Below are 14,711 nucleotides of genomic sequence, written 5' to 3'. Positions count from 1 at the left end.
CCTCCTAAAAGTTTTTTCCTTAAACTTCCCTCCTAAACTTGGGGTGCGTGTTATACGCCGGCGCGTGTTATACGCCGATAAATACGGTATATATATATATGTGTGTGTGTGTGTGTGTAAACCCCTCACATTTCTGTAAATATTTTATTATATCTTTTCATGTGACAACACTGAAGAAATTATTCTTTGCTACAATGTAAAGTAGTGAGTGTACAGCTTGTATAACAGTGTACATTTTTTGTCCCCTCAAAATAACTCAACACACAGCCATTAATGTCTAAACCATTGGCAACAAAAGTGAGTACAGTGAATAATATAAAATTTAGACTCGCGCTGAATAGTGAAAAAACAGTGAAAAAGAAAACTAAAGCAGCTGCCACACACAGAGTGCTAATCACTAGAAATGTAAAATTATGAAAATGTTGCGCTCGCAAATGTTATTAAACATGCGTGACCAAGTGTAGATGAGTACAGATGTGAATATACAAAGCAAAAAACATATAAATAAAGTCCAAATAAATGTGCTAAATGTTCTGATCCGCAATGGGAAAAAAGACTTTTGAAGTGCAATGGACCACAGACCCTCCAGGACTTTTCAGGTGCAGAAACGCCACCCCCAGATGTGTCCCCACTCACCAAATGGCGATGACCCCCAGCTTTGCAGTCTGGGGGTCACTTCAGGCTTATGTGATAGTATCCAGAGAAGCTCAGGAGTGGTGTTGTGCATATCAGATCAAAGGATTTGTTGTTGGAATTTCTCAGCAGAATCACCAGGCACCAAAAAAGGATAAAAAAATTGAACTAATAGTGAATAGTACCGTTTGAAAAGGGATTTATTCCATATATAAATGGGTGCTTACAAAATAGTTGATAAAAACAGGCATGTAAAGGGATTAGAGATGGATCCGGACGCTGCTCACGGCGTGCGTTCCAGAAACCAGGAAGTGCGTTCCAAGGAGCAGGAAATGACGTCAGTGCTAGCGGAAATACGTCAATGTGAAATATGTACCCATAGTACACAAAGGGTTTTAATTTCTGAAAAGCCTCCTCGGCTTCAGGATTCCATTTGACCATGACCAACCCTCTACCCTTCGTCAGGTCGGTCAGAGGGATGGCAATGGTGGCAAATTCGGGTATAAACCATCAATAATACCCTGTAATGCCTAGTTTATTGTTTACTGGTTGGGGACACTTTTGAATTGCCTCAATGTTATTGGTCTGAGGCTTGACAAGTCCCCGGGCCAATAACGTATCCAAGGTACTTGGCTTCCTCCAGGCCTATTGCACATTTTTTTGGGTTGGCCGTGAGACCTGCTTCCCTAAGGGAATCTACCACTGCTTGTACGCAGCAGGTGTGATTTCCAATCTGGGCTGTGGACGACCACATCGTCCAAATAAGCAGCCGCATACGGGCGATGTGGTCTCAAAGTCTTGTCCATCATTCACTGGAATGATGCAGGGGCCCCATGCAGACCAAAAGGCATCCGCTTGTACTGAAACAAGCCTTCAGAGTGGAAAAGGCAGTCTTCTCCTTGGCCGATTCAGTTAGCGGTATTTGCCAATAGCCTTTCTCTGGGTCTAGGGTTGTTATGTATGGAGCCTGTCCCAACCTGTCCAGGAGTTCGTCGACCTAGGGCAGCGGGTATGCATCGAACTTGGAGACACTGTTGAGTTTCCTAAAGTCATTACAAAACCTGATAGTGCCATCAGGTTTTGGAACCAGCACTATGGGGCTCGACCACTCACTGTGGGACTCATCTATCACGTCCAGCTCTAACATATTTTTGATTTCTTCCGCGACTGCCTCTCGCCTGGCCTCTGGGATTCTATATGGCTTTACATTTACCTGAACCCCTGGTTCCATCACTATGTCATGTTGGATTACCTTGGTCCATCCGGGTAAGGGGGAGAAAAAGTCTTTTTGCACAAACGCCCTAAGGTCACTTTGTTGTGTCATGGACAAGGAATCCATTATGGGAACGTCAGGTATCAATGGTACCCGGTCTGTTGGAGGTGGGGAAGCGGCCAGTAAAGTCTTTCTGTCCTTCCAGGGCTTTAAGAGATTCACATGATAGATTTGGTGTGGTTTCCTTTTCCCTGGCTGGTAGACTTTGTAGTTTACCTCCCCCACCCTTTCGACAACCTCAAAAGGACCCTGCCACTTGGCTAGGAACTTACTTTCCACCGTGGTAACCAGTACCAACACTCTGTCCCCGAGGCTGAGTATGGACCTTGGCACCCCGATCATAGACCCTCCTCTTGGCCTCCTGGGCTTGCTCCATATGTTCTAACACCAGGGGCAGGACAGCTGCAATTCAATCCTGCATCAAGGATACACGCTCTATGATGCTTCTATATGGGGTGGCCTCTCCTTCCCACGTTTCTTTGGCAACATCTAGCAGCCCCCTGGGATGTCTACCATACAAAAGCTCAAAGGGGAAATAGCCTGTGGATGCTTGTGGAACCTCACATATGGCAAACATGAGATATGGTAGCAAAAAATCCCAATTTCTCCCATCTTTGTCGACCACCTTTTTTAGCATATTTTTAAAGTTTTATTAAATCTTTCGACTAGACCATCCGTTTGGGGGTGGTAGACAGAGGTACGGAGATGGGAGATTTTGTATAATCTACACAGTTCCTTGGCAACCTTGCACATACCCTGATCAGTTAAGATCTCTTTAGGGATCCCCACTCTACTAAACACCTGGACCAACTCCTTGGCGATAGCCTTGGCGGAGGTGTTGAGCAAGGGTATGGCCTCGGGATAGCGCGTCGCATAGTCCAGGATCACCAGAATATTCTGGTGAGCCCGGGCAGATTTCACAACCGGCCCACCAGGTCCATGCCAATCCTCTCAAAGGGGATGACAATTATTAAAAGGGGAAAAAATGGGGCGACGGCACCGACATTTGGCACTTGGGGCACGATTTGCAGTACTCCTTGACATCTGCATACACCCCAGGCCAAAAAAAATGGTTTTTACAATAACGAGATGCCCCCCCATTACATGACCATGGGCCAGGTTCAAGCTCTTGAACCCCGAAACAGTTTTACCAGAATGGCCGGGTGATCTTGTACCCCTAGACACACCGAAGTGGGGCGTAGTCCTCAGTAGCGATGTACCTCTCTACTAGGTCCACCAACTGGGTTGCAGTTCTGGGATACCCTTGTCCGACCCACTTTCTCAGAGTAGCAGGTAGCGCACGCAGGTACTGGTCCATTACCACGCACTCCACGATCTGAGGGCCTGTCAAGGTCTCCGGCTGCAACCACTTCCTGGTGAGGTGGATCAGATCGAACATTTGAGAACGGACTGGCTGGTTTCTGGAGTAGGTCCATTGATGCACGGACCGCCATAGTGACACCCAAGCGTGCGAGTATCTCTGTCTTCAGCTTCTCAAAGTCCTGGGCCTTGTTTGGTTCCAGATCAAAATAGGCCTTTTGAGGTTCTCCTGACAGAAATGGGGCCAAAAGACCCGCCCACTGTTCTTTTGCCCATCCTTCGCGGACAGCAACTCTCTCAAAAGTCGCAAGGTATGCCTCGACATCATCGGCAGGTGTAATTTTCTGTAGGTGGTAGGAGGCACGTACCATCTTTGGTTCCACTGGCACTGGCGGTGAGGACCCCTTCCTTAGTTCCACAAGAGCCTCTGCGAACTGCCGGTTCATCTCCTGCTGGGTTGCCTGTTGTGCTGCAGCGGCCTCTGTGACTTAGCAATTGGTTTTCCATTGGGCTGTATTGGCCTGTAGTAGGGCCTTTATCATTTCCTCCATCTTCAGAAATTGCCCACTGAATCCACCACGTTTGGGGAATTATGGGGATCACCTTTTTCTAAATGACATTCAGCAAACGGGCACTTTCTTTAAAATCTGGTGCATGCCAGGTTTATTTGAAGGAGGTTTGCAAAATAAAAACAAACAAACAGTAAATTATATCCTTGCCGTCCGGCGCTAACTAAACAAATAGTCTCCTCTCTATACAGTGCGGGGCTGGTCCCCGTCACCCACAGGGCTCCCAGGGCACAGGGCACCCAGGGCTCCTCTCACTCGGGGTTCCTTCCTGAGTCTCAAAACCAGAGAGCTCTGTTGTGCTCTCTTCCTGGTCATTTAAAGTCCAGATGAGTGTGGACTCAAGTGGACCAGAACATCCGGACCAGAACCTAGCCTACCACAGAGGCTGGAAAAACCCGGGCCGGATTCTGATTCAATCCCTTACAACAGAACGAATGCGAGGTGAAATATAGCGATTATCCACTAAATCACCTTGCATACCGTCACAATATATAATATATATATAGTCAGGTCCATAAATATTGGGACATCAACACAGTTCTAATCTTTTTGGCTCTATACACCACCACAATGGATTTGAAATTAAACAAACAAGATGTGCTTCAACTGCAGACTTTCAGCTTTAATATGAGGGTGATCAGGTGAACGGTGTAGGAATTACAACAGTTTGTATATGTGCCTCCCACTTTTTAAGGGACCAAAAGTAACGGGACAATTGGCTGCTCAGCTGTTCCATGGCCAGGTGTGTGTTATTCCCTCATTATCCCATTTCCAAGTAGCAGAGAAAAGGTCCAGAGTTCATTTGCATTTGCTATTTGCATTTGGAATATGTTGCGGTCAACTCTCAATATGAGTCCCAAAGAGCTGTCACTATCAGTGAAGCAAGCCATCATTAGGCTGAAAAAACAAAACAAACCCATCAGAGAGATAGCAAAAGCATTAGGTGTGGCCAAATCAACTGTTTGGAACATCCTTAAAAAGAAAGAATGCAGCTCAGCAACACCAAAAGACCCGGAAGACCACGGAAAACAACTGTGGTGGATGACCGAAGAATTCTTTCCCTGGTGAAGAAAACACCCTTCACAACAGTTGGCCAGATCAGGAACACTCTCCAGGAGGTAGGTGTATGTGTGTCAAAGTCAACAATCAAGAGATGACTTCACCAGAGTGAATACAGAGGGTTCACCACAAGATGTAAACCATTGGGGAGCCTCAAAAACAGGAAAGCCAGATTAGAGTTTGCCAAACAACATCTAAAAAAGCCTTCACAGTTCTGGAACAACATCCTATGAACAGATGAGACCAAGATCAACTTGTACCAGAGTGATAGGAAGAGAAGAGTATGGAGAAGAAAAGGAACTGCTCATGATCCAAAGCATACCACCTCATCAGTGAAGCATGATGGTGGTAGTGTCATGGCGTGGGCATGTATGGCTGCCAATGGAACTGCTTCTCTTGTATTTATTGATGATGTGACTGCTGACAAAAGCAGCAAGATGAATTCTGAAGTGTTTCGGGCAATATTATCTGCTCATATTCAGCAAAATGCTTCAGAACTCCTTGGACGTCGCTTCACAGTGCAATGGACAATGACATGAAGCTTACTGCAAAAGCAACCAAAGAGTTATTTAAGGGAAAGAAGTGGAATGCAATGGCCAAGTCAATCACCTGACCTGAATCCGATTGAGTATGCATTTCACTTGCTGAAGACAAAACTGAAGTGAAAATGCCCCAAGAACAAGCAGGAAGTGAAGACAGTTGCAGTAGAGGCCTGGCAGAGCATCACCAGGGATGAAACCCAGCGTCTGGTGATGTCTATGCGTTCCAGACTTCAGGCTGTAATTGACTGCAAAGGATTTGCAACCAAGTATTAAAAAGTGAAAGTTTGATGGATGATTACTAATCTGTCCCATTACTTTTGGTCCCTTAAAAAGTGTGAGGCACATATACAAACTGTTGTTATTCCTACACCATTCACCTTATTTGGATGTAAATACCCTCAAATTAAAGCTGAAAGTCTGCAGTTAAAGCACATCTTGTTTGTTTAATTTCAAATCCATTGTGGTGGTGTATAGAGCCAAAAAGATTAGAATTGTGTCAATGTCCTAATATTTATGGACCTGACTGTATATAAATATAATTCTTTAGACAATGCATTTATATGCAAATAATTTCAAAGACAACGCATCAAGAGTGAATTTGCTAAACGAGTACATTTTTCACTTTGCTATATTTGCTTTAAGGATCCAAACATATAATATGAAAATGCTAAATTTGAATCTCCTCTGTATGTAACTGAGTGATAAAAGTGAAAATTAAATTATGTAATTTTTAATGAATTATCCCCTGTGGCAACCTCAATAACCAAACAGCTAGCAAAAGTTTTTTTGCTGTCTTACCATGCAATTATTAGTCACCAGTTAATATTATTCTCTTAACTGTATAGCAAAACTCCATACAGTTAATTATGGTTAAGTGAACCTGTATTTCGCCCATACTAGGCAAAGTAACATGATTCGTTTATAACTTTTAGCAGGGGAACTTTTAGCAGGTTTCATTTTCCTTCCCAGAGTCCCCTTGTTGCCCCAAATCATTCCTGAATTTCCATCACTGAAGCCTGCATTTATAACACTCCTCTGCTAAGATCACCTCTTTAATGCCGGACAGTTCCTTGTTTTTCTGGTCCTAACCAGGCCTAGAATATTATGGTAAAGTGTATATAACCCTATATGTGATAACAGTTCTAACTGATGATGTAAATAAATGTGTAGCCAATAAAAATTATAAAGGGAAAAGTGGCCTCAGTGTACCAAATGGTAAACCCGGCCTTGATCTAATCCAGCAGTTTCCAGTTTCTTCTATAGGTTTAAGAAAGTTAAAGCATATATAGGGCTACATCTGTTACCCCCCACCAAACAATTTGATGGCAGTCAGGCCATGCTGTTGTTCACTCCTAAGGTCCTAAGGAATGCATTGAGAGGAGACAGGGTAAGCACCACGTGTTCCCCTATACCCAAAAATATATTTCTCAGGTGGTCTTTTGATATAACAGGTAGCAGGGAAGCGTTGAATACAAAAGAGCAATCTGCTACATTCTTTGTTATTAGCAGCACGCCAACTTATACCGTTATTTTGACAGCTATCACCCCCCACCCCCAATCTCTATGGGTTTTTACAGTGAATGACATTCTACGCATAGAGAAAATGCTAGCGTTGGACAATAATACTCTTGAGAAATGTACCATCTTATGGTATATTTGGATCCATTTCTCCACCTCAGATGACCTCAAACAGATCCTATCCTCTGACAGTAGCACAGCGGCCACTTCATTTCAGTCCTCCACAAGGATGGAGTAGAGACACCATTCTCCATTCTTTTGACTTTTACTTTCTTTTTTCTTACTATTGACCACTCATTGGTTGTTTTCTTACATTGACGTGGCATTAGCTTTCTTTATATGTCGCTGTTATTTTGTAGAATCAATAAAGATATATTTACCTCTAAAATTCTTCCTGTAAGGTGAACCTGTTATTTTGCCCAGTATGGGGAAAGAACATGTTAACTTTAAAGACATTGCTGGTTACATATGGCCCTAGTCTGTAAAGCAAACTTAAGTGCAGTAGTGCATCATTTGGACCTTATACATCAATGGTTCAAAACACAAAAGGAATGCAGCTGATATCAATACCTGTGCTTCTCCCATGTGTCCGCCTGTCCTCTCAAGCACTAGCGATATTGTGATGGTCACATTGGGGTTTGGAAGTGTTATCTGGCTTTGGTTAAGAAACCTCACAGCTCCAGTAGGGGAGTCACTTTTTGCTATTGTAATGAGCGTCAAGAGGTGAGCACCCAGAACAGCTCCTCCACTTGCTCCCACAAGGCGAATCTCAAACTGCTCTGCAAATTCACTAAAACAAGAAAAAAAATTGTACAGTGATATGTACTAATGCTTATCATGGCGTGAAGATTTTTGGTAATATTTTAAGGGTTAGTTATTAAAATAAACTTGCAAAAAGAAAACAGTAAAATGAGTTGTCCAAAATGATCAGATTTCTTGGTTCATGTGCTCCGAGGATTAAAGACAAAAACATGATTGGTTACCTTCGGGTCTGGTATGGATTTTAGGGGGAACCCCACTCTAAAATAAAATAATAAAAAAACGGCATTGCGTCCTCCCAAAATCCATACCGGATCCTTATCCGAGCATACAGCCCGGCAGCTCAGGAAAGGGGGGGTGAGCGAGCATCCCATTCACATGGGGGGGGGCGGGATCTGGGAGCCCCCTTGTGAAAGAGGGCTTCCAGATTCCAATAAGCCCCCCACCCGCAGACCCCAACAACCACAGCCCAGGGTTGTCGGGAGGAGGCCCTTGTCAACATGGGGACAAGGTGCTTTGGGGCGGGGGGGTGCAGAGCCCCCCCTGCCCCAAAGCACCCATCCCCCCATGTTGAGGGCATGTGGCCTGGTATGGTTCAGGAGGGAGGGCGCTCTTTCATCCCCCCCTTTCCTGACCTGCCAGGCTGCATGCTCGGATAAGGGTCTGGTATGGATTTTGGGGGGACCCCTACGATGTTTTTTTAAAAAAGTTGGCTTTTTTTTTTTAAATGTCGGCATTTAAAAAAAAAATGTTGGCATTCTTTTTAACATTTTTTCTATTTCTTTTCTTTAAATTCATCTGTCAGTGGGGAAGCCATGACTCATGGTTGTTAAGGATGCAGGTAGCCGGCTTCCCGGCCCTCTGCTTAATAACCAGCTATTACCTCACACAGAATTCGAATTGGTCGTACGTTTTTTGACCGATCCGTATTCTAATCTTTCTGAAAAGTTGGAATTCGTTAGAAAATGAATAAACAAAATGAATTTTAACGAATTTCAATGAAATTTGTTACTATTCGTTACAATTCCATTCGGAAGATTCGGATACATCCGAATCTCTGAATAATCAAAAATTTGTCCGAATTTGTATTCGGACCGAAACAAATTGCACATGTCTACTGTAAATTGCCTCCAGCATTGTTTCAACTTGCTGGAGGCAGCAATTTTGCCTAAGCCCAGAGCCCCTGAATAGCAGTAAATCTTTAGGCTGTCAGCAGATTGGCCTCTACAAATTTGTCTCAGTGTCTAAAAATAGAGAGCAACTGAGCATGTGCAGAGCAGGGTGAGACACTGTATTTCTGGATTTTAAACATTACAGGCAGTCGCTGGGTTACAAACATCCAACTTACAAAAGACCCTACAAACGAAGGGAGACAACAGAAAGTGAGAGGAAATCTACCCCAAGGAAGGGAAAATCACCCCTGTAATGCCCTGTACACACGATCGGACTTTCCGACGGAAAATGTGCGATCAGAGCTTGTTGTCGGAAATTCCGACCGTGTGTGGGCTCCATCGGACTTATTCCATCGGAATTTCCGACACACAAAGTTTGAGAGCTGGCTCTAAAATTTTCTGACAACAAAATCCGTTCGCATAAATTCCGATCGTGTGTAGACAATTCCGACACACAAAGTGCCACGCATGCTCGGAATCAAGCAGAAGAGCAGCACTGGCTATTGAACTTCATTTTTCTCGGCTCGTCGTACGCATTGTAGGTCACCGCATTCTTGACGTTCGGAATTTCTGAGCAACTTTGTGTGACCGTGTGTGTGCAAGACAAGTTTGAGCCAACATCCGTCGGAAAAAAAACATGGATTTTGTTGTTGGAATTTGCGATCGTGTGTACAGGGCATAATGCCGCATACACACAACCGGACTTTATGGCATACTTGGTCCGGCGAACCGGAGTCCATCGGACAATTCGATCGTGTGTGGGCTCCAGCTGACTTTTTTTCCCCAAAAGTTTGACGGAGCTAGAAATTAAACGTGTTTCAAATCTTTTTGATGGACTCGAGTCCGGTCGAAAAGTCCGCTCGTCTGTATGCTAGTCCGACAGAAAAAAAACGACGCTAGGGTAGCTATTGGCTACTGGCTATGAACTTCCTTGTTTTAGTCCGGCCGTACGTCATCACGTATGAATCTGTCGGACTTTGGTTGATTGTGTGTAGGCAAGTCCGTTCATTCGTTAAGTCCGCCGTAAAGTCCGTCAAAAGTCGGCAGGACAAAGTATTCCGTAAAGTCCGGTCGTGTGTACGCAGCATAAGAGTTATCATGAGAAAAAGGCGTCTCCTCTGAAGGTTTATCACCAAACCTTGTTTCCACAACAACCCAAAATTTTCAAAATCCAATTGTCACAGGGACAGAAAGTGAGGTGAAATCTTCTGAACAGGGGCACAGACAGCAAAACAAATGTTACAGGGGTGTTAACCCTTCCTTATGCTATCCAAAAAGCTTAAAAATGTTTTTTTTTGGCTGGATCTACACTTAAAAAATGTACTGTACCTGTTCAGACTTACAAACAAATTCAACAGACCCTATCTTGTTTGTAACCGGAGACTGCCTGTATAGGCACTTATTTTAAATTTTTTTTACATAACTATACCTGCAAAAGGGACCAGCCTGAAGTGATGTAGCAGGACTTCATTTTTTTACTAAAGTTCCACTTTAAATATCTTCTCCTAATCTATTAGATCTATTTTACTGCTCTATTCACATATAAAAGGCCCAAGACCAGACTTTGTTTTTATAAAAACATTATTAATATATATATATATATATATATATATATATATATATATATTATCATTTACAACCCATGATTTACCTTTCTTCATCATCAATAATACTGATGCTGATAAAGCTCTGATTTTGCCCATGCAGGAACACCACTGTAGCATTGGAGACTGCGTAGTCTATACCCACAGTGGCAGAAATGTCATGGGAGATGAAATCAGCTGTGACATAGCCGTATGTTCCACGTGTTCTTAGCACAGGAAACAATATCACTCCAACATCTTCTTCCACTACAAAAAAAAATATTTTACACTATTTACAGCATGATAAACATTGGAAGATTACACACTGATCAATAAGTCAATAGTATGATCTTTTTTTTAAAACAAAAACTGTTTTGGACATGGTAGGAGTGGTGAATTTCACATGTATTTCACATCTGAAATCGTCAGCATTCAATGATATACAGCAACTCTATAACATGTGGATCACATGTTTGTTCCTACTGGAGCAACATTAAATCAGGTTATATCGGGCCATGGGTTTAGGAAGATTCCTCCTTTCTATTGACTACCAGACAAGTATGCTGTAGTACACTGCATGTATCATTTAAAAACAAATGGGGTGCTCATGAGCTTTAGAAGCTGAAAACTGTAATGAGTTATTGGCAACACTATGCAAGGACACAGAAAATATAAATTACCTTGGACTGCAGTGAACTGTGGATCAAACTCGATAACTCCTTCTGCATTGTCGTTAGAAAGAATAATGACTCGGACCATTGAACTATTTCCTATCAGAGGAGGTTGATCTATCTGTAGCCCGTTTTCTCTAATTGTATGGTCATAGCTCCTGTATAAAGAAAAATATTACTATATACATATTCTACTGATGACTGTATTCCCTACCTCACACAGTGGTTTCATCCTCCCAACCCTACATCACCGCTGAATCCTGTAGTGACAAAGGGATTAGAGGATGGAACCATGGATCGTGGCACGGGACAGAGGCATCTGACATTCCTGGAAGTGTTCATTGCCAAAGAGTGCAGGTAGAAGAGGACAGGTAGGAGAAATGGGTAGCCAGTGACCTGACTATCAAAGTTCCTTAAAGGCACAAATCTTGGATCTGGATTTTTTTTTAATCTTGCAAGATTGCTAGTTCTTGTTTAAAATCTCTTAATGGAAAAAAGGTTTGATCACTAGAATAGCTTTTACCTTAATTTTCATTAATTACCTGAATAAAATACTCATGTTTACATTCATTTTCTAATTTCCAAGCTTCATTCTTAGCAAACTGAAATACCATTGCAATATATTGCAACCTGACCGATGGATCTTTTATTCTGGTTGTAGCCCTTAATCACCCACTCAAACTTTGCCCTGGATTCTAAGAGGACTGTGCCTATGAGAAACTTAATACAGCCACATGCAAGCATAAAGCCAAGGGAGTACTGTATATGCTATGATTACTGATGGTGTTGGAAAACAACTGTATGCTGGAAGGAGGAGATTATGAAGATGCCTCTTTCCAATAGTCAAAATAAATTGTTGATAACTCCTTTTTCCTGTATAAACACTTAATAATTGTTGGGTGTGTGCCTTACCTTCCTACAAGTTTCACTTCTGTAATGAGAACAAAAAAATCCTCTGGACCTTCCGGTAGAATATCATTTTTTATTTCTATAGAAAGACCTTTCATTGTTTCGTTTGGTTTGAACAGAAGTTCTCTAGAAGTATTTGTATAATCCAAGCCACTTAGTGCTGACCCATTCTTGGTTTGATATATCAGCTGAACATTTCCATATGTTCCACCTATTCGGGAGATTGTCATGTTTATCTGTTAATAACACAAATAAATAATTAGGGGCTGATTCATTAAACCTGGATAAAAGAAAATAAGTAATAGCATTGAAGCTGTTGACAAAAGCTACCAATCCGATTTTGCATTTCACCAATTCTGATTCAATTTTGAACTGATTTTCTATTTCCTGATGTAATCCTTTTTTTTTTTTTTTTTTTTTTTTTTGAAGTAAACATGTGCTTTGCTATAAAAAGCAATACATCAGATTAATTTAACTTCCCTCCCTTTCCAACAGAACTTACCTTCTTTTCTAACCCCCACTGCTGCAATTCAGGCAGCAAGAGTACATTCAGGTATAGCATGTGACTTCTCCCTTTGTCTTGGCTTGGATTTTATATAGGACTGAACATTCTCTCACCACTTAACATAGGAAAGCCATAGGAAATGTAAGTATATGCTGCCTTCTAGGAGGGAAAGTTGAGATAACCAGTTGATTTGGACAGCACAGTTTTACTTTAAAGGGATACTATAGTCTTTACATTTTTTAGATATAACTGTGAAAAACAACAACTTAATGTAAATAATTTTATCTTAATAAAGATTTAAACTCTTGTTTCTATGTATTGATAGTAATTAGAGTATTATAGTAATTTTATTCAGCCATGTTGTCTCATTAAATAATCAGGTTCTTCTTTCTTCTCAATAGTCTTGTACACTGTACAGTATGTGTTTCTGTTTCCTCAATGCCTAACTTTCTTGACTTGAATTGCATTGTAATTGTATCTCCCTTTCATCTGTAAAGTGTTGTGCAAACTCTTGGCGTTATATAAATCTTACATAATAATGATAATAATAATCAATGGGACCAGCTGCCTGATTTACTACATGTAGAAGCTGAATATGAAATACTATAATAAAAATTTTGTTCAACAAAGTGAAAACTGTATAGATGTAATCCAAATTATTAAAATAATGAAAATATCAAATAAACAATATGATAATTAGGTGGTGCTTGCTGAAACCATACCATAGTTTCCCTTAGGATGTTTCATCTGACCTGGAATTTGCAGTACAAAGACATTAGGAAATAGAAGTGTATGAATGTAATTGTCCTTGGGTAACAATTATTTTCAGGGACGTTTCTTACACAAGCATTGCATTAAAAATATGTATATATTACAGATTCTTCTCTTCCAGGGTTTAGCATGGTATACTGTACTGTACAATGATAGCTGATACTAAACATTAACATAAATTAAGTATCTGAGCTTTTGAATGATCACAATACTTTCCACGTGATCAATTAAAGAGTTAGGTGCTGATATTTTTGTTTTGCAAAGATCTTTATTGAATTTTCAAGAATTTTCAAGGCAGCAGTGTACAAAGAGTTAGGCACAATAAAATAGTGCAAATAGTACATTAAAATGAAGCATACAGCATATGAAGTCTCGAATACACAACAAAGTGTATTCATTGCTACCAAATAGTAACCAATCAATTTATGACATGAAAGCCAACACTGTGCACCGGTTAATAAGAGTTGCACATTGCTGTAGATAACATGCACTCCCGTTTATAAAAAGAAGGTAAAAAAAAAAAGAGTTGAGAGACTCAATTAGGAAGAGACACAAAAGAAGAGAAGAAATGAAAAGGTAAGTATGAGGAGAGCAAAATTGGAAGAAAAGGAGCTTGCCTGGTAGTAAAGGGAAAGAAGGGGGGGGGATTCCCTAGTGGTCCAATCCAGCAAGAGCATTCACAGGCTATGGAATAGAATACCACCACATGGAGAGTAAGGTTCAGTCAGTATTCCTCTGGACATTATATATGATCCTGGTGTTAGGCACTGATATTTTTTCATAGTATAGCTGACCCGTTTTTATTGAATGTGTAATATGCAGTTCTTCTCAGTGATCTAAAATAAACATCAGTCTTTCAGCGTGTAGAGTGAAGGGTACCTGAGTTGAGTTCAGGCAAATAGCAAGAAATTTGAATGTGCTCCTTTGTCCTGTTTGGCTCCATCCAGTTACCATTGCCAATGGATTAAAACAGCAGGTTGAGAGTAGGCAGCACCTAAGCACTGCATTTACAATTATGTTTACTCTTTAACCCGGTAACCACTGCCAGTAGCATAACTGATTAGATTGCTGAGAGGGTTCACAAGAATCTTTTAAGCTTAAATAACATGGCTATCTCATTATTCTCTGCAGGCTCTTAGTGAGTTTCTACAGTGATACTCATATAACAGGGACAAAATGAGTGCATTCTCCGTGAAACCGCATCATCTTTCATTGGTGGTATACATTCCAAATACTGCCCTGTTTGTTGTTCGGTAATCACAGGGGGAGATATATAAGTGAGGCGAATACATAACATTATTTGTAGCAGCCACCAGGATTCACTACTAAGTAACTTTCAGTGGTGAATGCAAATGGAGTGGTAAACATGTTATGCTAGAGTGTTTTATTAACTGATCACATTCTGTAAATAAAATTTTTGTTAAACC

The 14,711-nt window shown here is 41.3% G+C and overlaps 1 protein-coding gene across 3 annotated transcripts in view; it reads right to left on the bottom strand.

Moving 5' to 3' along the window:
- ADGRV1 (adhesion G protein-coupled receptor V1) overlaps positions 1–14,711 on the bottom strand; it is a 774,317-nt gene that overhangs the window by 428,093 nt on the left and 331,513 nt on the right. For all 3 annotated transcript variants that reach the window (XM_073624499.1, XM_073624500.1, XM_073624501.1), the window contains 4 exons: positions 12,012–12,244; positions 11,109–11,257; positions 10,497–10,695; positions 7,485–7,704 (listed from right to left, as the gene is read on the bottom strand). In XM_073624499.1, coding sequence (XP_073480600.1) covers positions 7,485–7,704; positions 10,497–10,695; positions 11,109–11,257; positions 12,012–12,244 — 801 coding nt within the window. The remainder of the gene's footprint in view (positions 1–7,484; positions 7,705–10,496; positions 10,696–11,108; positions 11,258–12,011; positions 12,245–14,711) is intronic.

Source organism: Aquarana catesbeiana, linkage group LG01 (genome assembly GCF_042186555.1).
Source record: "Aquarana catesbeiana isolate 2022-GZ linkage group LG01, ASM4218655v1, whole genome shotgun sequence".
NCBI classification, from domain to species: Eukaryota; Metazoa; Chordata; class Amphibia; order Anura; family Ranidae; genus Aquarana; species Aquarana catesbeiana.
Note: the sequence above shows the minus strand (reverse complement) of the source record. Positions and strands in the feature narration are given on the sequence as shown.